Source organism: Acanthaster planci, linkage group LG08 (assembly GCF_054643075.1).
Source record: "Acanthaster planci isolate LZ-2023a linkage group LG08, COTS_SCS, whole genome shotgun sequence".
NCBI lineage: Eukaryota > Metazoa > Echinodermata > Asteroidea > Valvatida > Acanthasteridae > Acanthaster > Acanthaster planci.
The window spans coordinates 15570064-15591149 of record NC_141784.1 but is presented as its reverse complement, the minus strand read 5'-3'; the positions used below and the strand labels follow the sequence as shown (position 1 = coordinate 15591149).

The 21086-nt window shown below is 42.5% G+C and overlaps 1 protein-coding gene across 9 annotated transcripts in view; it reads left to right on the top strand.

The window, feature by feature from the left end:
• LOC110980156 (MYCBP-associated protein-like) overlaps window positions 1-21086 on the top strand; it is a 287473-nt gene that overhangs the window by 97991 nt on the left and 168396 nt on the right. For all 9 annotated transcript variants that reach the window (XM_087139862.1, XM_087139860.1, XM_087139861.1 and 6 more), the window contains 2 exons: window positions 14895-14958; window positions 19655-19737. In XM_087139862.1, the coding sequence (XP_086995988.1) occupies window positions 14895-14958; window positions 19655-19737 (147 nt within the window). The remainder of the gene's footprint in view (window positions 1-14894; window positions 14959-19654; window positions 19738-21086) is intronic.

The following is a 21086-nucleotide window of genomic DNA, read 5'->3' as shown; positions in this document are numbered from 1 at the left end:
CATATACAAACCACAAAAACAATATACAAGGGGAGCAAAATGCAGAACATAAACAGTTTAAAAACAAAATGAGTTTCATAGAAACTAGAAGGCTGGTGGGCTGGTTAATTGTTACATGTACCACTAGCCCAAATTCGGACAGTTCACAGGGAGAGTTGGTCAATTGTCCGATGCGCCGCTGTTACATGACTCTCAGCTGATCCTTCAAGGATGATGCAGGTGAGTCAGGGCTGGACTTAGCAGACCAACAGGCAGGTAGGTAGCCGTGTCCCCCTCTGGCCGACTCGCTGCTCCTGTCCAGCCAATGCAGGGCCTGGCTGGATTGTGTCTTGGTACGCTATGGGGTCCAATTACGGAAGCTCCGACTCCGTAATAAGGAGCCCTGAAATGTTGAATAATCATATCCATGTTTGATAAGACGCATATACATCTTACGACAAACATTTGTGCACCATTTGACCAATGGTCACTAAAATTGGCTTTTGAACGCCCCATTGTCACAGGTATATAAAGTAATAGCACTTACATATACTCGACAAACCATAATGGCTACATATTAGAAAATAATTAAGAAGAACACAGTATATACTGGCTCCTGAGGTCTTATATCACACTGCAAATTGTCACAGCCTGCCCTTCCTCTAAACTTTTCTCCTGAGAATTTTGGGCAGCAAATCACTCTCCCCACTTATGGCTACCGCCAACACTGGATTTTCAATCCACATTGACAAGGTCGAAACTTAATACAATTCTGGCTTGAGAGCTATCGCTCAAACTTGTGCTATCGCACCACAGGCCTGTCAGTGTCTCTCACCCAGAACCACACCCCAGTATTTAAGGCTATCACTGCTGGACAACGCCTCAGTGAGCAGGCACTATAAAACACTATTCAGGTCCCCATGCTTGGTGTGTACCCATGCAGGTGTGAACCATACAGGACCCCACCTTACTTTGCATGAAAGGGCATATAAGGAAATTTGGCCAACTTGGCAACATACAGTTTGTGTCTTTAAATTAATCAAACACTTGGCGTAAAATATCACTGACTTGTGACAGTGTCATTTGTTTTGGAGATGGCTCTTTCTCAAAAATTTGAAATGATTCATCAAAGAAAAGTTCTTGAATGCTAAGTGGACAGTGATTTGTTCATTTTAATACATTTCTCCCTCAGTGCTTTTAGTTGCTTGGAAACGTACAGTTCCATAAACTTTCCCTTTAGGTTGTAGTCTGTTATAATTTCTCCAGCTAGGGTTATAATCTTCAGGTATTTATTCCAGATCTCATTGTTAGAGAGTTCCATCTTCCTAGCCATTGAAGACAGAAAAACATAAAACATGTAGCTTTGTTATTTTTTTTAATGGTGCTTTCAGCTACACAGGCTATCTGCACCTATGTAGCTTTGTAAATTGAGGGGTTCTTGTAAGGAGTGGGATGGCTACCTGTGGGTTGGTTTCTGGTTTGAAAAGTTCAGGGAAATAAGATCTGTACTGAGTTACGATAAAGCCATTAATGTCTGCTCTGACAGCTCAATGACCTTTTGTTTTTTTGTTTTTTGACTGGACAAAAATCAGTCCAAGATGAAAGTACCAATGTATCTGGCTTCCCCTGAGAAAACACGTCTGGTTGGCTAAAATAGTGTTTACCCTTTTCTCTTTGCTCGAATTTTGTGCTCCGTCTCGGTCAAGTTTACCAAAAAAACTTTGTTCGTTTGTAGTTTTGTCGGCAGGACCTTTCCTCAACAATGCATCTCACATTCCATGAAGTTCGTGGTCACTTCGTTGAAAATATAACTGGCCTCGGCACTTCAATATTCAATGCAATGACATCGTACATACCATGTGGGATCGGAGAGAGAAATGTACGGGCACGTTTTACTGAATTGTGTGGACTGTTCATGTCAACAGAAGGCACTCGTTTGCTGGCAATCAGCAATATTTCTAGTGAAAACATACATGTAGATCAAATGTTTGTCTTGTATGGGTGTACGGGGCATTGCCGCAAAGTTACTGCAATTTTGCCTTGATGAGGGATATTTCTTCTCTTGATATGTTACAATTTATGGCATTTTACCATGGGTACTAGAAGGAACTTTTCAAAATGTGTCATCATAAATATTTTTAAACAGATGTTTTTTGTAGTATTTTAGTTGACTTTTTTCAATGTTATGTTACCCTGTCATCCAAGAATTGACCCATATTATACTCTATTCCATTCAAAGGGGTACATCTAGGCAACATAAAAAATCAATATTTTATTTTTAAACAAAGGTTTGTTTGCCGCGGCAGGTATTTTATTTTGAAACAAATTGTAAATCTTTTATTTTCTACTCGTGTTAGCTTATACATTAAAACTATTATATCTGAGAAACAGAACTTGAAATTTCAAAATAAAGATTTTACACTTAAACCTTCATTTTCAGACTCCAATGAAGAGGTTTTTGTTGAAAATTGAAAACATAAATCAGACCGAATGTCTGGGTCTTAAACCACTGTGGACTGGTGAGGAGCCAACTTCATGGGAGCTAGCTTGAAGGGAGCTGCACAGAAAGTGCTTGGTGATGGATTACCAAGTGAGAAACTAATGTACAGTACAAGGAGCTAATGGAAAGGCTGGATCGGCCGTATGGACCCGGCGAACATTTTTAGCCCAGGTGAAGAGCAGGACCAGAAAACCGAATGAGGGCTCACAGGCATTTGACCAAGCAATGCATCGCCTGACAGAATTAATGTTTCCAGAACTACCGAGAGAATTGCGGGACAATTAGCCAGAGGACAGTTTGTGGATTCATATTTAGGGCCCATCTCAAAACCCTGAATGACGCGATTTGCGCAGCTTTGGACACTGAGTTGTGTGTGAAAGTGGAACAACAGCTGAGGAATGCCCATGGTAACCAACCTATCGGGAAATCGATACCCCCGTCAATTGAAACAGTTACCGGAGAGGAATTCAACCAGTAGACGCAAATCATGGCCGAGCAGTTTAACACTTTGCACAACATGAAGATGGCCTAACCAACGCTACGGAGAGTGACAATGGGCAGAGTAAACTTATATATCATGAGAGACAGCAGGAACGACTAACAAATTGAGATGCTATAACTGCAGAGAGGACAGGGACATGAAGTGAAACTGTCCGAAAAGGAAATAACAGCGGGAAATGGCAATTGGCTGGCTCAGATCTCAGGCCTAAATCTCAGAAACGACCAATCAAGTAGAAAGAGTGCACCAAACCAAGCAAAAAAAACATGTGGCTCTGACACCACAGTGAGTGGACTTTTTATGCAAGGATGGATAGAGAATCACATTCTGACATTTTTATTGACATTGGATCATCGCAAACAGTGGTGTCGTCTGCAGAGTTTCAAAGCATCCACTAAGATGTGCAGCCAAAATTGCGACCAGTCCTGCATGATTTTAAGTTGGCCGGTAGAAAACTGCTGACAGTACAAGGAAGTGCTAGGATGGCCATAACCATGGAGGATTTAACACCTCTCTGGAAATCCTTGTCGCTGGAATTAGAAATGAAGGTATCCTTGGCATGAATTTTCTTTCGGCATCTGGGAGCATCATTGATTTAGATAGATTGTATTTACTCATCGATGGACATTCAGTGAAATGTGTGAGCTGGAATAACAAGCCTTTCTGCAGATGTGTGACCGTATTAAAGTGAAACCATAGATGTGCCGTCTGGATGTGAAATTGTGATACATGGCATCTTGCCCCAGAATGCTGGTTTGCATGGATGGGGAATTATCCAAACAAGTGACAGAAATCACTTGTCGGAAAAGAGGCTTATGGTGGCATGTAGCTTGGTCGATGCTATGTCAGTACTGTACCCTATTAAGTCTTGAACCCAGGACTTGAGGTGGTGATTATTAGCAGAGGGAGCACGGCCGGATTAGTGACATCAGTAGATGATACGTATATTGTGTTGAGCATGACAAACCTACAGTTTCGGTACTTCAAAAATCAAATGAGGATGAAAACGCCAAGCTGTTGATACCAGATCATGTACAAGAACTGTACCAGAGGACTACAGCACAACTTGATCCTAAGGACATGACAAGGTGAAGTATTTTTTGATCTAGTATCAGGATGTTTTTGCCACTAGCGATGATGACCTTAGAAGAACTGGCCTAATGGAACATAATACTGATACTGGCAATGTGAAACCGATATGCCAAGCAGTAAGGAGACTACCAGTGTGGCAACACGATGAGGCAGACTTGCAAGTGAAGGAATTGCTGGGGAGAGGAGTTATAGAGCCATCCAACAGCGCATGGTTATTGCCGATAGTCCTTGTGAAAATGAAGGATGAGACTACAAGGGTTTGCATTGATTACTGAGCTTTGAATAACTGTACAATAAAGGATGCGTACCCCATTCCAACAGTGGACGAGAATTTGGATTCATTATCGAGTGAAAATGGTTTTCCACACTGGATTTAGCAAGTGGATATTAGCAAGTGATGTTGGATGAGGATGCCAAAGCTAAATCTGCATTTATCACCGGGAGTTGACCGTATCATTGGAATTTTATGCCGTTTGGGTTGTATTTTGCCCCAGCAACATTCGAGTACCTTATGGAACACATACATGTACATGTATTTGCAGGAATGAAGTGGGACATTCTGTTTCTATACTTGGATGACATCATTGTACATGCCACTAGTGCGGATGAACAAGTCCAAAGGTTAAGAGATGTGTTACGATATTTGTGGATGGCTAGACTGAAGAACAAGCCTAGAAAAGGCAGTCTGTTCAGAAGAGAGGTGGAGTACCTGGGACATATTATATCCAAGGATGGAGTGCCAACTGAGCCGGACAAAGTGCAAGCAGTGGTGGAGTGGCCAACCCTCATTTCTGTCAAAAATGTACAGAGTGTTATTGAACTTACCTTGTACTACAGATGCTACACGTACATCAAGGGCTTTGCAAATGTGGCCAGATCTTTGCATCAGCTTATGGAGAAGAGTCATCCATTTGAGTGGACTGAAGAGTGTGAGTGAACATTTGAGACACTGAAGGGGATATTGACCACAGCACCAATTTCAGCCTACCAGTGGATGAGGAGTTTATACTTGATACCTATGCTAATGATGTGGGAATTGTAGCAGTATTATATCAGTCAGGATGGAGTTCAGAGGGTTATAGCTTACACTAGCTGAACTTTGAACGAAGCCCGATCAGAATTACTGTGAAATGCGAAAGGACTTGTTAGCATTGGTGACGTAAGCACGACACTTCCAACAATATTTGTATGGGAGGAAGTTCACCATACGGTGTGATCATGGAGCATTGAGGTGGCTGATCAATTCGTATAACCCTGGGGGACTAGTGGCAAGTTGGCTAGAAGTATTGAGTGCTTTTGGCTACAAGATCGAACATCCCTCCAGTAGAGTTAATATCAATGTGGATGCATTGTCAAGGAAATCCTGCAAGCATTGTGGAATGATGCAGGACAGTGCCAAGGACGTGACTAAAATAAATGAACCGGTGACCGAAGCAAGGAAATAAAGAATTTTGCATCCCTTGGTGTTAGATGAACTATAGGATATGTCGGATTTGAGAGATGCACAGCTATCATACTGCAAGATACTACAAAATAAAGAAAAGCAGGAACAAAACCCGAATGGGAAGAAGTATCGTCATTGTCAGCTGTGAAAGTGTACTAGTCACCGTGGGAACTGGAGATTAAGCAAGGGGTACTTGTCATGTGTTGGGAGTCCGACGACAGAATGAGCAGCAGATTGTTGATTGTTTTGCCAGAATCTCATCGACAAAAAGCCGTGAGCAAACTACATGATAGTGAAACTGCGAGACATCAAGGGATCCAGAAAACCTTTAAGAAAATCTGCCAGCAATACTATTGGGTTGGAATGACGGCAGACATACAATTGAAAGTGAGGCAATGCATCATTCGTGCACAACAAAAATCACTTGGCAAGATAACCTAAGCACCATTGAAGCAGTATGTTGGTGGAGCCCCCATGGAGAGGATTGCTTCCGGTGTTGGGACCCTTCCCTACATCGGATCGAGGCAATACATATGTGCTGGTGATAAGGGACCCATTCACAAAATGGATGAGGCCGATGCCATACCTAATTAGCAGATGCTCATAATAGCGGAAAAATTGGTGGAGGGTCAGGATACCCCCTTGAGGCTATGGCTTTGGGTGCAGGTACTGGAGAGAGCGGATGGTGAGAGAAAGGATGTACAACCAAGACATGAGTGCATGAGTGGACGGGCTCCTGCTATGAGTAAAGCTTCACTTGAGTAATTTTTTTAATTACCGTAACTTTCTTTACATGGTATTGGGTAATTTTAGGCACCCTGGTTGTGATTACTTAATTCCATTGTTTATTGGATTCGGTCTAATGCGCATGGAGTACTGAATTACTGGTAACGAGATGTTTACAAACATAACACGTGTTGAAACTGTGGTAGCTCGTATCTCTTTTTCTTTAACAGCTTACGTAATGGAAGCGATCAAATGTGTCCCTATTTCTCTTTAAATGGATTTCCGTTCAATCTTACTGGATTGCTGCAAGGTTGCTTGACATCTGTGTACATGTACATTTTTGGTGATCCTTTAGCTTCTTTTATTCGCGATAGTCACTTAAGTTAATTGGGTTTGGCAGTAGTATACAGCTAATAGGTGAGCGGTTTACTTTATTTTCCCTTGAACTTACAATTCTATTTACTTTTTTCGGCAAGAAGATTATTGCCCGAAAGAAAAAAAATATTACAAAGAAAAAGTGTTTCATTTCTATTTTTTTCTAAGGCAAAGTAGCCAATAAGGCAAAGTAGCCATTAAGAAGATTAGCACTTGCTAAATTGGTGACCTCGACGTTTGAACAAGCAGTCTTATTTTTTTCTACACAAGTTCATCCGTTACTCGTTGCTGATTCTAAGGCTTATTCATTTGATCAGTATACACAGCCTTCTTTCAATAATTAAAATATTGATTTTTGTTATACAGCGCGATACCACATTTGCTGATCTCGTATTATCAACCTTGACAAATTGCAGAGTTACGATGCACTTGTTTTTACAATTATAAAACTAGCAGCTTGCATAAATGATCTGACAGCATTTGTGTATACCACCCATTCTTGTTTAACAGTTCTACGGAAAATCTGATCTTTCCTTGGGTGGTTTCTTCACAAGATTGTATTACTGTAAGCAGCAAATTTTAGCTTGTAGACCATTAACGTTCATTTCAATTGTCAGAGTTCCTTCGATTTCATTTTCTAAATTTCAAGCCAGCAGGCATTGAGCTTCGTCATAGTGAAGATTGGAGCTGTAATCAGAAACATCTTGACTCTCTACTCGATCAAGCTAACACACAAATTCGAGAATTCAACAGTGAATTACAATTAGGAATGAGCACATGCGGTTTTTTGTGGCATACTTCAACTAGAAAGCCAAGCAAATGCAAAACTGGATCAGGCAAGCACAATACATCCTTACGCAACAATTTCTCTCAATTGTTCGATGGTCTGCATGCTACCTCCTTTTTAAAAAAAGACGTGGAACAATGAACTATCGATGCTTTGAATCTGACATGCATGCCTCATTAGCACTTATAAACAATAGTGCTATTCAATTCCTCCAAACCCATACTGCTGCATTAAAAAATCCCAGCCTTCAGAACTCGGCAGTCAACAATTTGCTGTCAGTTTAAAGTTCCTACCCTACTGGCCGAATGATCTGCGAGTTTGGTTTGCTCAAGTCTCCCCTTTACTGATGTTGGCAAATGTGGGTCATTTGGCAGCTGCCCGAAGCGCCCTTGTATGCCATCGGCTCAAACATGTTTAAAATGTATTCATTGTTCACACTGAATGTCTTCATTGTACAGCGCATTTGAACATTCCGGTATCTATATGAAATTTGTGCCTTATAAATGAATAAATTATTATTATTATTACCTACCAAAACAGTCACTACATATGCAAATTGCCAATGTGTGTATTATTCATTCGCTGAAAAGATTTGATCACCCGTGGTGCACCCTGACGTCCTACAATGCAGCGCGGCCTTGCCGCCATGATCGTCCTTCTTTTGTCCGCACCATAACGTTACGGACGTGTCTTTCGAGGCATCTTTGATTTATCGAGCTTCTGTTTTCGCTACACAGTTCTTTATCGATTTGATTACCTTTCTTTCCTTTGTGAATAAAATATAACCTGCATTTTATCCATTTATTGGTAAGAGTGTTCTTTTCGTGCATATTTTTGTGTTCTTTCTTCAGTTTTCTCCTATGTGCACCCTGCAGGTGCTTACTGTCGTTCAGGTTATGTCTACCCTACCTGTGAATTATAGGCCTTAGCTGGTTGAATTCAGGGGGTTGCTGTCAGGATCTGTCATACTCCCCTGTCTTCTCTGGCTACCAGGACGAGGAAAAGACCTTGCCCTCATCCAGGGGGATCTGGCGAGGCCCCTGGTTCGTTTGGCCCCACGGAGCTGACGGGGAAGCTCCGTGGTCGACTGCGGAAGACCCGAGCAGGGATACTGCCAGGGTCTGGCAAGGACCCTGTCTCCTTGGTCAATTGCTGGCCTGGTGAGCCAGCGGGACTCCCAGAGTACCCTATCAGACGTCTCTGGGGCCCGTTCCGCCATCGTGAGGTATGCCACGCCCTACATGGCCCAGAAAAATCCACGCAGCGTTCCAGCCAGCATTCCTCAGCAACTCCAAAGAGTACCACCCACCGTTCAGCATCGGCCTAGAACACTACTTGTCCGGTGGTCCCGGGGCGTACTCCCTCTCGCCCATGTAACAAAGTCATCAGGCTGGGCTCCCAGCAACTGCCCTGGTCCACCCCGCCTAGAGCGCCATCGAGCCATGACACCCCAATTCCCGTAAACCCCCTTTCGGGTCCTGCGGAGCTTAACAGGGATTTTACACCTCCGGGTCTTCAAGCCGCCCTAGCCCATCTGCGGTTCGGGCTTTCAACTGGATATCACCAGGTCATCGGACCTCATTTCTCCTGATCCCTCTGCCCAAAATTCTGTAGCCCCAGTTGAACTCAACGGAGAATGCTCCTCGGGCGTTTTGCGGCCCTGGCTGCCACCTCCGCCACTGGGCCGCCCGCCACTTGGTGCTTCAAGCACACCGTGGCTCAGGCATTTTATGAGCATCACTGGGTCATTGGACCTCATTTCTCGTCCTCCCTCTGCCCGGAATTCTGCAGTTCCCGTTGACCCCGACTGGGAATGCACACGGGCATTCCGCCTCTCGTGGCCCCGTCTGCCACCTCTGGTGCCAGGCCGCCCAGGCCATCTGTGACTCGTGCTTTCAACTAGACATCATCGAGCCTCTTCTCCACTGAGCCCTCTGTAATTCTGCAGTTCCCGCTGACCTCGACCTGGACTGCACCCTAGGCATTTTGCCTCCCACGACCCCGTCTGCTACATCTGCCGTCGCGTGGCCCACCACAGGAAAAGGCAAATGCTTCTCATCTTCATCAAATTCCTCGATCACCACAAACATACCTCTGCGGCTTGAATTTTGGCCTCTCCAGTCCATCAATGAAGTTCCAACCTCCATCGCTCGCTGCTTTGGCGTTAGACCGCCATCAGCCTCCACCACCCTGGACTCATTTCTGGCTTACCAGGCTCTTCCGCTCTCTCCGGCCATGAGCCATGGTTACAATGGGCAGGGTTCCACACTGGAATCACACCAGCCGGGCGTACTCCCTCAGGAGCAGGCCTTCAAAATGGGGCTGCGCATGGCTTGGAACAAGGCACTGCCCTGTCCCTGACCGGCCAACCAGCATTGTCTTCCGAAGAGAATGAAGTTGATTCCATCAGCGCCCTCACTCCGTCCAGTTACTGCCTCTGTTTTCAGTGAGACATGATTCAAGTGCTCAGCCTGTCATTAGCCACTTCGCTGGAGAAAGGCATCAGCCACGACATGTTTAAACGACATAGCACGACTGGAATCTTCGAGGACAATTTTCCAAAACTTCCCAGTTGATTGTTCATGTGTGGAGATATGCTAGTCTCTAGCCAAAACTTGGCACGCGTCCCAGTCTGCTCCAGACTGATGGTCCTCCGCTCAACTACCCATCAATCTACTGGCATCTTCTTTTCTTGACTATGCACGGCATTTCTTTCAAGGTCATCTACAGGTCAGCCCTAACTGCCATACACATTGGTTTCAAAATCGGTAACTGCCCTTAACAGCATGACATTCCATCACCTCTTGTGTGATATGCTTATCCAGTGTCCCCTTGTTGGGAAATTGATCTGGTCATAAGGCCTAAACTAGCTTCTCTAGAGGCTTTCCGGTCCTTCCTTTGAACCTTAAACAATGCCTGCCTTACACACACCCGTGTCAGGTTGGCCTTTCTCCTGGAAATGGTTAAGTCCTGAGAAGGGAGCAAATCATAGGCTCTCTCCATTGCCGAAGAATTTCTATTTTGGGAGCCACATGGTGTTCACCTCATTCCTTCGATTGGCTTCCTGACAAAGGATCAGACTCCCCTACCTGATCCGTTTCATATCTTTACACTCTCCGCCTCCTTACATGTACATCCTGGAGATGATGCGGATAAATTTGGGAGGCCGGTTTATGTCCTGAAGTGGTTCCTGACTAAAAGGATAGCATGAAAGGGCCGATATTAACCCCATCGCTTATCACTTTCATGAGACCACACCGTCCAGCGGTGTCAGTAGACTATTGCCTGCTGGACGGCTTCGGCCATTAGATTTGCTAATCCAGTCTGGCTATTAACCACTTGCTGCTGGATGGATTTTTCTTGAGCAAGACAAGATGCCGCCTCATTTTCAAGATTTTCCGTTTTCAAAATTCTTCAAAAATTTATCATTTCATTTAATGGCCGTCCATACCAAAATGAAGGACTCTGTGGGCACTATGCTAAAGCTGACAGGTAAAATTCATTGACTCCTCAATATATCAGCCAGGCTTGCAGCCTTGGAAAAAGAGCCCAGATTGTGTGTTGTTACGTAAGATTCTTTTTGTCCGGAAACCGGCACAGTGCACTGCTGACCTCTTTTCAATAGGGGCCAGATTAGCGTGCAGCGGTGCTGTGTGGATCATCCTGCAGTGGTGGAGAGCTTTTGTCCCCAGTGTTAATCCACTCGCTCTGAATGCCTCAAACTGTGTTATACTGTTTCAAAACAAGGCTGGATTATCTCCACTATTGAGAGCGAAAAAATGTCAGTAATGCCCAGCAGCTCAGTCTTTTGTGCTGAGCACGGTCTTTTGTTATAAGGCCCAACTCTTTTGTCCCAGTTCCGGGCTCCCCGGCTCTGCATATAAAGCCTGTGTACTCGAAAACAGTGCTACTATGCATATGTAGTGACTGCTTGAGTAGGTAGAGTGCCGTAGACTCTTTACCCACATTAAGTGTGGGTTGGGTCTACTAGAGAATACCTACCCAAACAGTCCTCTCCTGCCCATCCTCCCCACTCTGGCTTCGATCTTTTTTAGTCGCTTTCGAAAAGAAGGACGATCATGGCAGCGAGGCTGTGCTGCATTGTGGGAGGTCAGGGTGCACCACAGGTGATCAAATCTTTTCAGCGAATGAATAATACACACATGGGAAATTTGCATATGTAGTGTCTGTTTGGGTAGGTATTTTATAGTAGACCCGACCCACAGTTAATGTGGGGAAGGAATTTCCCACTACATCCAATTGTGCTTGTGTATATGATACACAATGTTAGCCAATCTCCAATAGTCACGCCGCCAACTCCCATATTAGGCCAATGATGTCATAAATGTCCATGCAAAAAAAATTTGTCGCTCTCCAGCGCGCGACAAGATTTGGTTCGCGCTGTGGCCCAACTTGCCTTTTGTTGATGTTTGATCGAAGAAGTAGTGTGAATCCATTGTAATGGAATTTGGCCTATCTCTAAGTTTTTTCAAATCTAAAATAACAAAATACTGTGTCCCTTTCAAAAAAGACTGATGGAAAATCGCCCCTTTGGCCAAGTGGGCGCCATCCTGGGAAAGAATGTTGACTTGATACCAAGGTTCTTCAAGGTTCTTCATGGCTTTTGATGTATTAGAAGAACCTTGAAGAATACTCAATTTGATCTTGTATCTTGTAAAAGAGGAAACTCCCGTTGGAGCATGCTTTTTTTTCTCTTTTCACATATCCTAATATCATCATACGATCGTTTTGTTGAGTCAAACATGGTCCAAACGCTGCTTTTGGTTGGCAAAACATGGAAACTGTCACACCTCCAATGGTAACTTTCTCTGGATCTCCTAAACTAACTTTGGGGAAACAAAAAAAATTATGTTCACATCAAAGTTGCTCATGGATGGGATAGAGAGGAGATTCATTGCTTATATTAATGTAGTTTACACACAGAAGTATAAGGCACGTTCGTAGTGTGCTCTTCGATGTTTCAATGTGTATTGCATGTGTACATGTACGTATATGTGTATGCTTAATGTCTTCATTGTACAGTGCATTTGAAATATCTATATGAAGTTTGCGTTTTATAAATGAATAAACTATTAACTAACTTTAGAAACTATGTGTACTTGTCCGAACCGAACCGAAGTTCAGCAAAAAAATTGCGAACCATGTCCGAACGGTACTCAAACCGAACTTTGGCACCTGTTTGCAGCACTAGTGACTGAAAACCAATTCAGCATGTGTGTCACATGCGTCAGTTATTAGGAGACCATACACTTGAGGAGAGCATTTTGAAACAGTTGTTTTTACAAAGACTCCCTACAAACACACAACTTATTCTTGCTACCACAAGCGATACTGTCTCTATTGATCTGCTCGCTACTGTTGCAGACAGAATTTCAGAAGTTACACCATCTGTGGGCCAAATTTCTGTTGTAACAGCTGTCAATTCCTCAGACTCGGCAGAGTTCTTCGAGGTCTTAGAATTATAAAAAAAAGTTGACCAGTTGGCAAAACGAGTTGAGGCTTTACAAAATCGATTGAGCAACAAGCCTAGTAGCCGATCTAGTAGCCATAACAGTCGTGGTCGGGGCAAAATGGTACAATTGTCTGACAAAAGCTACAAAAGTTGTACTATTTGTGTGACAAATAGGTCTACAGGAAACCATTTCTTAGTTGATATCTGAGCTAAAGTGTTTTTCCAGTTACGGCTTCTGAGAAAAATAAATCTTTCAAACGTACCTTACTAGCAACAAGTAAAACACCAATTAAGCCCTACAGTGAGAAATTACTTACTCTCACTTTGGGACTAAAATGTACATGTACATTCAGATGGGTTTTTGTTAAAACTGATGTTAACCAATCCTTATTAGGTGCAGATTTTCTTGATAATTTTGGATTATATTGGATATAATTTATTATATTGGATATAATTTTGGATTCTAGATGTTGATGGCAAACTTGACGCTGTTAGCATCAGTAGGTTTAAAATGGTGTATCTGGAAGACAAAATGACCAACAGTGGAGAAACCTTGAGGGAATCTACTACAGTTGGAGAGAAACAAAATCCAAATCAGTCCTTGACTAGAAAAGAAATAATCACTCGTTCAGGCCGGAAGGTTCACTGGCCTAAACGATACATCCAGGTTATTGAAGATCAAATGTAAATATGTATAGTAGTCATTTTTATGCCTACAGCAGTGTGGGGGGGTTGATGTACATGTAGTAGCTCATATCTCTTGGGGATACTATGTCAGAAGATGACAGCCATCACCACTTGATGATTTTTCGTGGCATGGAGAAGCTACGTCAGTAGTCCACAGTCATCACCCGGTAGTTGTGCTAGAATAAATGAAGTCTGGAGCTTTGCCACAACAGAGAAGACTTGTCTATGTGTTTGCTTTGAAGTTTGTGTGAGTTTGTATACCTATTCAAATCGGGGACGCATAACAATCGGGGACAATAGGGTCCACGGTTGCTGAAGAGTCCACAGTTGGAAAACATGTACAAAATATGTAGGAGATCTTCCGAAAAAGTTTGAGTATGAACAAAAAGAGGAACAATAGGGAGTCCACGATTGAAGGCGTTTACACACTTGTGTGTGTGTGAGTTTGTTTATGCATTCAATTGGGGACCCTTAACAATAGAGGACAATAAGGTCCCCAATTGCCAGAGGGTCCCCGATTGACAACTGTGTACAAAACATATGGTTGGTCTTCTAAAAAAGTTAAAGTACAAACAAAAGAGGAACAATAGGGGGTCCCCAGTTTACGTGTGTGTGTGAGAGTGATCGGGAGCCTGTCGTGAATCTTGATGATTGACATACTGTGGTCTTCAACCGCAGGGCTTGATATCATCGGTCCAATCACGCTACCACAGATCAGAACTGATTTACCTGGAGTAGAACTTTGAACTCCGGGATGCATTAGCATTTGACCATGTGCACGTCGCAATATTTTCTGCACAGCTGGCTATCTGGGTCTGCTGTAGTCCTTATACCGTAGAGGGTTGGTGGGTTGTGATAGTATGCAGCAGCTTGTTTGCCATGGGTTCCATGTGTAAGGCCCAACAATCTCCCTTGTGCCGAGACCACCATAGAGAAGGCTTTCATAAGAACGCGTGTGTGTGTGGGTAGGACTTAACAGGGTTAAGGGGACAATTTCTTTTGTTAAGCATATTGGGACCGAATTGTAGGGACATTTCTCTGTCCCTGTAGTATTTTCGGTCTCCACAAAATAGTTCAAATTTTGTGTTTGTCTCCACAATTATAGAACAAGTAAAGTGGGTGGGTGGATGTGTGTGTTTGTGTGCAGTATTCCCTTTCAGGCACATTCACTATGAACAAAAGAATTTTAAGTGTTTCTTATTATTCCTCTTTCTATATGTGTTAAATTGAAAAACAGTTTACTGTTGTGACAAAAGTAAATGAAATCAAATAAGCTGTTTGAAACTCTTTTTTTCTTAATTCGCATTTGTATTTTTTACTTTGGACATCTAGATCGTATTGGCAGTGAGTTCTGGAGTCAGCAAGAGAGAATAGGAGATGATTTGTCTGGAATTCAGTAAGTCACTCTGGTGTGCTTTTATTTAGTGATTATGGGGCATTTATTTAAGCATATGATAGAGGTTGGCTAAGTACTGCAATTCGCTGTTTTTATATGTGTAATGTTTTGTATTGTTTGTTCATTGGTGGTGGTTTTTTCAATGCTATGGGTGCGATGTCTTTTATTTTAATTCCCTTACTGTAAACTATGTGGTTTGTATATCATCCAGGTGTTTTAATCATTCCTATACCCGTTTGCACTGCATATTTTATGTAACTGTCCTCTCAGGATTTGAATGTACATTTCACTCTTAAATTAGATTATTAAAATTGAGTAGGTATTTAATATAACTGTTTTTACAATTTTATTGATTCTACACCAGGAGAAAAATTTAATATCTGTTTTGAACGAATACGATTAATAAAATATATAACTGGGAGCGCAAACAGCCAAAAGGTGAGTTTTTGTGGGCGGGGAAACACATGATGTTTTTATTCCTTTGGCTGTCACAATAAAGGGGTAAACATTAAATTTATGATGTTCTTGAAATGGTTACGCTGTACGTACATGTATTTATTGTTATTTTGAAATACTTCACGCGAACTAAATATTTTCTATTTCTGTAACCCTTTAAAGTTCATGGTAAATTGAGTTATGGTGAAATTTAGTCACACACGAAAGCCTAAGCAGGTTTCACACTATGCTGCTACCTAGGTAATGGCAGGATTAGCAAAATTTTAACACTGTGATTTGCTGGGGTAATTTTGAGTGTTCACTCTGCACTTCTCGGGGTCAAAAATTCTCTGGGTTAACTGTCGCAAATATGCCATTTCATTGACTGTTGGGCTTAATTTGTTCATGGTTGTGCCACCGGTCTATACTGCTGAGACTGGTACCTTTATGGTGCGATTATTGTGGTTTGGAAGCCACACATCATTCTGATGGCATGTAAATGCTTAGTGGGTTCCTTCTGGGCCTTGTAACTATGATAAACTGCAGAGAGAAGGGTCCATCTGGATGGGGGGGTTCCAACAGCAGCAAAGCATAACCCCAATCCTCCCCCTTACCACCATGAAAAACCACAGGCATGTGTCAACAAACTTCAGAGAGACAACATCACTGTTGACGTTGATGTAAGCCAGGCCCAGAATCACCAGTGGCCAGTGATGTAAATAATCCCATTGGGCACCTGGCAAGATGTTTGTCATATGGAACTTGGCCAGGGGCCAGCTGGAATTTTTTTCCTGGCTCAGGGTATACCCTAATGTTAAAGGTGACCCAACCAGGTTGTTATGTGTGTGCAGAGGTAGCATTAGATGGGAGGTTATTGCATTTGGCAGTCATTTTTTTTTTTTATATATTTTCTATGAGAGTTTCTATGCAAGGCCTGAGTAATTTCTCACCTTACTCAGGAGGTGGGTTGACCAACCAATCTCAGCTTGTGGTCTTAAGACAATTCTCTGGGCTACCTTCAATAGTGTGAATGTTCCCAGATTTTCTTCGACCCTGGGTTGTTCATCAAGTTTGAACAGCACAGCCAGTGAAATGTTGATTTACAGTCTTAAACACAGGACGTACTCGACACAATTCAGTACATGTAGTAGTACAATTGTTCACTGCCAGTGGAGGGTTGGATGTTGGAGGTAAACTGTGCATGTGTTATCTGGGTTGCCTTTCTTGCAGTGTGAACATGGTTACAAATTGCCTGGATGTAAGCCTACTTTATAATCATTGCAATGTAGACACAGCTTTTAGTAGTCTTAACTATGAAATTGTGAAGATAAGCTCTTGGATGCAAGCAAACATACTATGTGTTAATGTATGCAAATCAAATTATGTTATTGTTTCTTTTTTCTGTTTTCTTCTTTTTATCATAAAGAGAAATTTTCACGTGGGCTTTGGCAGAATGACAATGTTCAAAGTCAGCTTAATTGAACATGGTACCAGCTTCGGGAATAAGTTACGAATCCGTATGAAAACATCTCGGACACTGTCCATATTTATCTCAAAACTGAGAGCGCAGCTTCCTATTTTCTATGTATAAGGCCATATAAAAAAATTATTGGTGAGTGTCCTTTTTTTTTCAAATCTTGGGGAGGGAGGGCTTTTTTCAGTTCAACATACATCTTTGCTGGATTGGAAAAAAATTAAATAAAGAGAAGTTTCCTCATTGAAATGAATTTTATTTATCTTCTTTATGAAAGGGTTTTACACAGGTGAGTCATTCATCAAAAAAGATGACATGCAATGCAATAAACCACATTACTAGTAATGCATGTAGGATCCCCACGTATTCTGTAGCTACGGGCTGTTAACTATGTAGGGGCAGGTGTTACATCTGGGGCGCTTTTAAGGGGAATTGCTGCCTGCTTTTGACGCCTTAAATTCAAACCCAGCCTCAAGCGTATCAACATCTCATCGGCTGAACGCGAAGCACTTAGATCTCTTAAGAACGATGATTCCATCGTCATTAAGAGGGCGGACAAGGGTGGTGCAATGGTGGTCTGGCGTAAGGACTTGTATGTCGCTGAAGCGGAACGTCAACTGTCTGTCATTGTGTAAGGTTGACCTCGATCTTACACAAGAGCATTAAGATATTGTTGCTAGCACTGTCCAAGGTTTCATTGACTCTGGTGAACTCCCCCGTAAAGCAACCAAACTAGTTGTTCCCAACCCACACACGGGCAGTCTTCTACTTGCTACCCAAATTCACAAATCCGGAAATCCAGGCCGCCCCATCATGTCTGCTTGTAGTTGTCCCGCTGAATTGATATCTAACTTCCTTGACACCATTCTAACACCCGTTGTCAAAACGCTCCCCAGCTTTGTCAAGGTTAAATCATGCTCTATGTCTGTTCGATGAATTTGGGTTCCCAATTCATCCAACTTTCTTTTCACCATCCCCACGTGGGTGGTTTGGCTGTGCTCAAACACTACCTAGATCTTCGCCAGACTCAGGTTACCCTCCAGTTATCACAGACGCTGCCTTCAACACCGTATCTTCAATCCCACGTAAAACGGCTCTGAAACCCACCGGGGCCAAGCAACGTGATCGCGTCCCCCTCATTCTCACATACCATCCTCGAAACATCCTGGTACGTAATATTCTTCTCAAACATTTCCTTGCACTCGGAAATGATGCAGCTGCAGCTCCCATTTTCGTCGAACCCCCTCTTTGCGCGTTCAGGCGTGGTCGTTCTGTTGGAGACACTTGTGCAGTGTGCGCCAACAAACACCTGGTCTCACTGTTGTGCAACACTTTTGCGCGCCGCCACATACCCTCGGTGACGTAAGCGTCTGTATTCTGCGGAAAGCGTCATCTGATGTAAAGCGTAAGGAACTGGAGCAGCGCGTCATTTTTTAACTTGGAACACGGCATCCAGGGGGAATGAACGTGGATTTTTCTGTGTTCATTCAGAACTGAATCTGCTTGCCCTGAAGAAGGTACTCAGTTACGGAAAGCTTGGCAATCACATATTTCAGAGCACTGATTTAATATTATATTCTTGTCGATATTCTGATCACGGTGCTACGCAGCTCTTCCATATTTAGTTGGAGAGTTTTCTTAGCAAGGGTCACGGTGTTTTAGCTCTGCTAACACAATTGAGCGCTGACACAGCATGTAGCAGAGGCCGAGGCCGTATCCGAAATAGTGGCTATGGCTGCAAGTACATTGTACAAAACTATTGTGGTTGCCACCTCGCCGGCTGCTCTATTTTTCATAGGTTTTTACATGTGGCCGGAACCACAGCCAACAAACAGTGTGGTGAATGTTAACCTCATTCCTGTTGGCTCCATCTGCCACGTCATGGAGTTGAGGGGCATTTTTTAAATGAGTGGGTTAGGCTTTGACTTTACTTTCGCTGGTGACAGTCCTTATGAAAGCAGCGTTCAAAACCACATGTTCCAGCTCTGACTGAAACCAGCCAAACCAAAGTAGGGTACTTTTTAAATGAGTGGGTTCGCTTAGACTTTGGTTCTCCCTGCTTCCCGTCAGAGCTTTAACATGTAGATGGAACCAAGGAACTAGAGTCCAATCATTTCTACGTTGGGTGAATCTGTGCTCGTACACATGTACATGTTCGGGAGTAGGTGGCAATTCCCAGAAGTAGCGTTTCCAAAGCGTGTAGCCTAATATTAATATTTTATTTACATACCAGAGTGAGCTAATGATTTTCTGTTTGTCTGGTGGTCTGTTGTTTTCCTTTGTCATTGTTCTTTTTTGTGTGTACCTATCATTGAATTCATCAGAAACATTGTGTTGAAATTTCTAAATATTTTGTTTTAATTACCAGAAGTTCTAAATGTTTTTTTACATTTTTGTTTTGTGCCTCTGAAAAGTTGTCGTTTGTCATTCCATAGGTTTTGGGAACTAACACTTTTCTATTTCACTCAATACTTAATGTTCCTTAATCACCTTCACGTCTTATATAAACTTAATTACAGTAACAATTATTGGTATTAATGTAGACTCTCCTGTTGTCAATTTTCTTATTCTTAATCATGTATTGAGGTAAAAGTACATGACGTTTAAATAAATGTTCAGAATTCACACACTTCCGAAAACCATCTAGTGTATGTTAGAAGGATGTATCCTAATGAAGACCTACTCCCATATAGTACACAGAGAGAAAATAGTACTTGATTAAATAAGTAATGGAGGTTAAGAATAAATGCTTGAACACCGTACATACTTTCACAATTGTTCATATAGCATGACACTCACTGAGACCGAGAGAGGCTACCCCCCACCTATCGAGCACATTGGTCAACCAACAGCTGTTAAGAAGGAAATCGGTGAGATCGAATATGTCTTAATTAACAAATGTGACCCACCATCCCAAAACCAGGCTGAAGTCGGTATTTGTGATGTTGGACAATTCCTCTCCTTCAGCTTTTTTACACTTTAGCGTGATCCATGTTAAATTGAACTTCTGTCTGTAGTGAGCTTCTTACTGGTAGTGATAGCTGTAAACTGCAATGAAAATCTGAACAGTGGAAGTTCCATTATTTTAGGGTTATGAAGTTATCTACTTCAGCCTTGTTTTGGGATGGTGGGTCACAAATATTGATTATACTGGGACTCACAAATTAACAAACTTCCAGACAAATTATTTTCCTGACTCTTGCCACAGCATCTATTATTTATTATTTTGCCAGATACCGAATCTGTTTTGGGCAAGCTGGTTACAGTCATATAGGCTGGTATGCCCCAAAACATACATCAAACAAACATAGGACTGCCAGATCCGATGTACATGTACCGGTACATCTATTGTCATTTGGCTTACAGGCCAATCATAAATGAATGGGCTCCTAGGCCCCAGGAACAATCATGAAATAATAGAATGATCCATCCAACCTTTTAGGGTCAGCACTAGTTGTGCCATGGAACATACAGCACCCCACCCCCTTGGGTATATAAGAGGGTGTGGCTGACCCCTTACAAATTACAGTGTATTATGGCAAACATCAATGTCAACAATAACTTCATTGGTACATACATGTACAATGTATCATAACAGTAAAGATACATTCCACATCTTGTATGTATTAGGAAGTGGCTGTCTTCGAATCCTGTTAAAAAATGCCTCATATGCAAAGCATGCCCCAACAGGAAGAAGAAAAGCCACTCCTATCAAAATTCACCAATTCCAGCATGCAACATGAACTTGGGAACAGGTCTTTATACACATGAAAATGATGAAAATCACTGAACAGTTGAAAGATAATGCCTACACGGCAACGTCACCACTTGGAAACAGACAGCTCCGAAACAATCCATCCCCCAAAGTAATTGAATTGTCTTCTCAAATTGTACACCCTGTATGAATATCCTATATACCGGTAGATAAGATCCAGAAAACCATTAATTCTGCCAACGGGTGCAGTCCCTGCCTGCCCAGAAATATTACGACTTATGAACCCCATGACCTCCCTGATGGCATTGGCTACACTTGTGGAAAGCGACACCCACAGAAGCGGCAACCCTTAATACTGTTAAATGCAAAACAAAAACCATAACCGAAAATGTTCGTCATAGGCCTTCCAACCCCATCCAGGGAATTGGAGGGCTGCTGTTTGAATAGTCTCAGCATATTTAAGCAGTTCAGCCCAACGAGATGGGTGTTTCATGAAGAAGACAG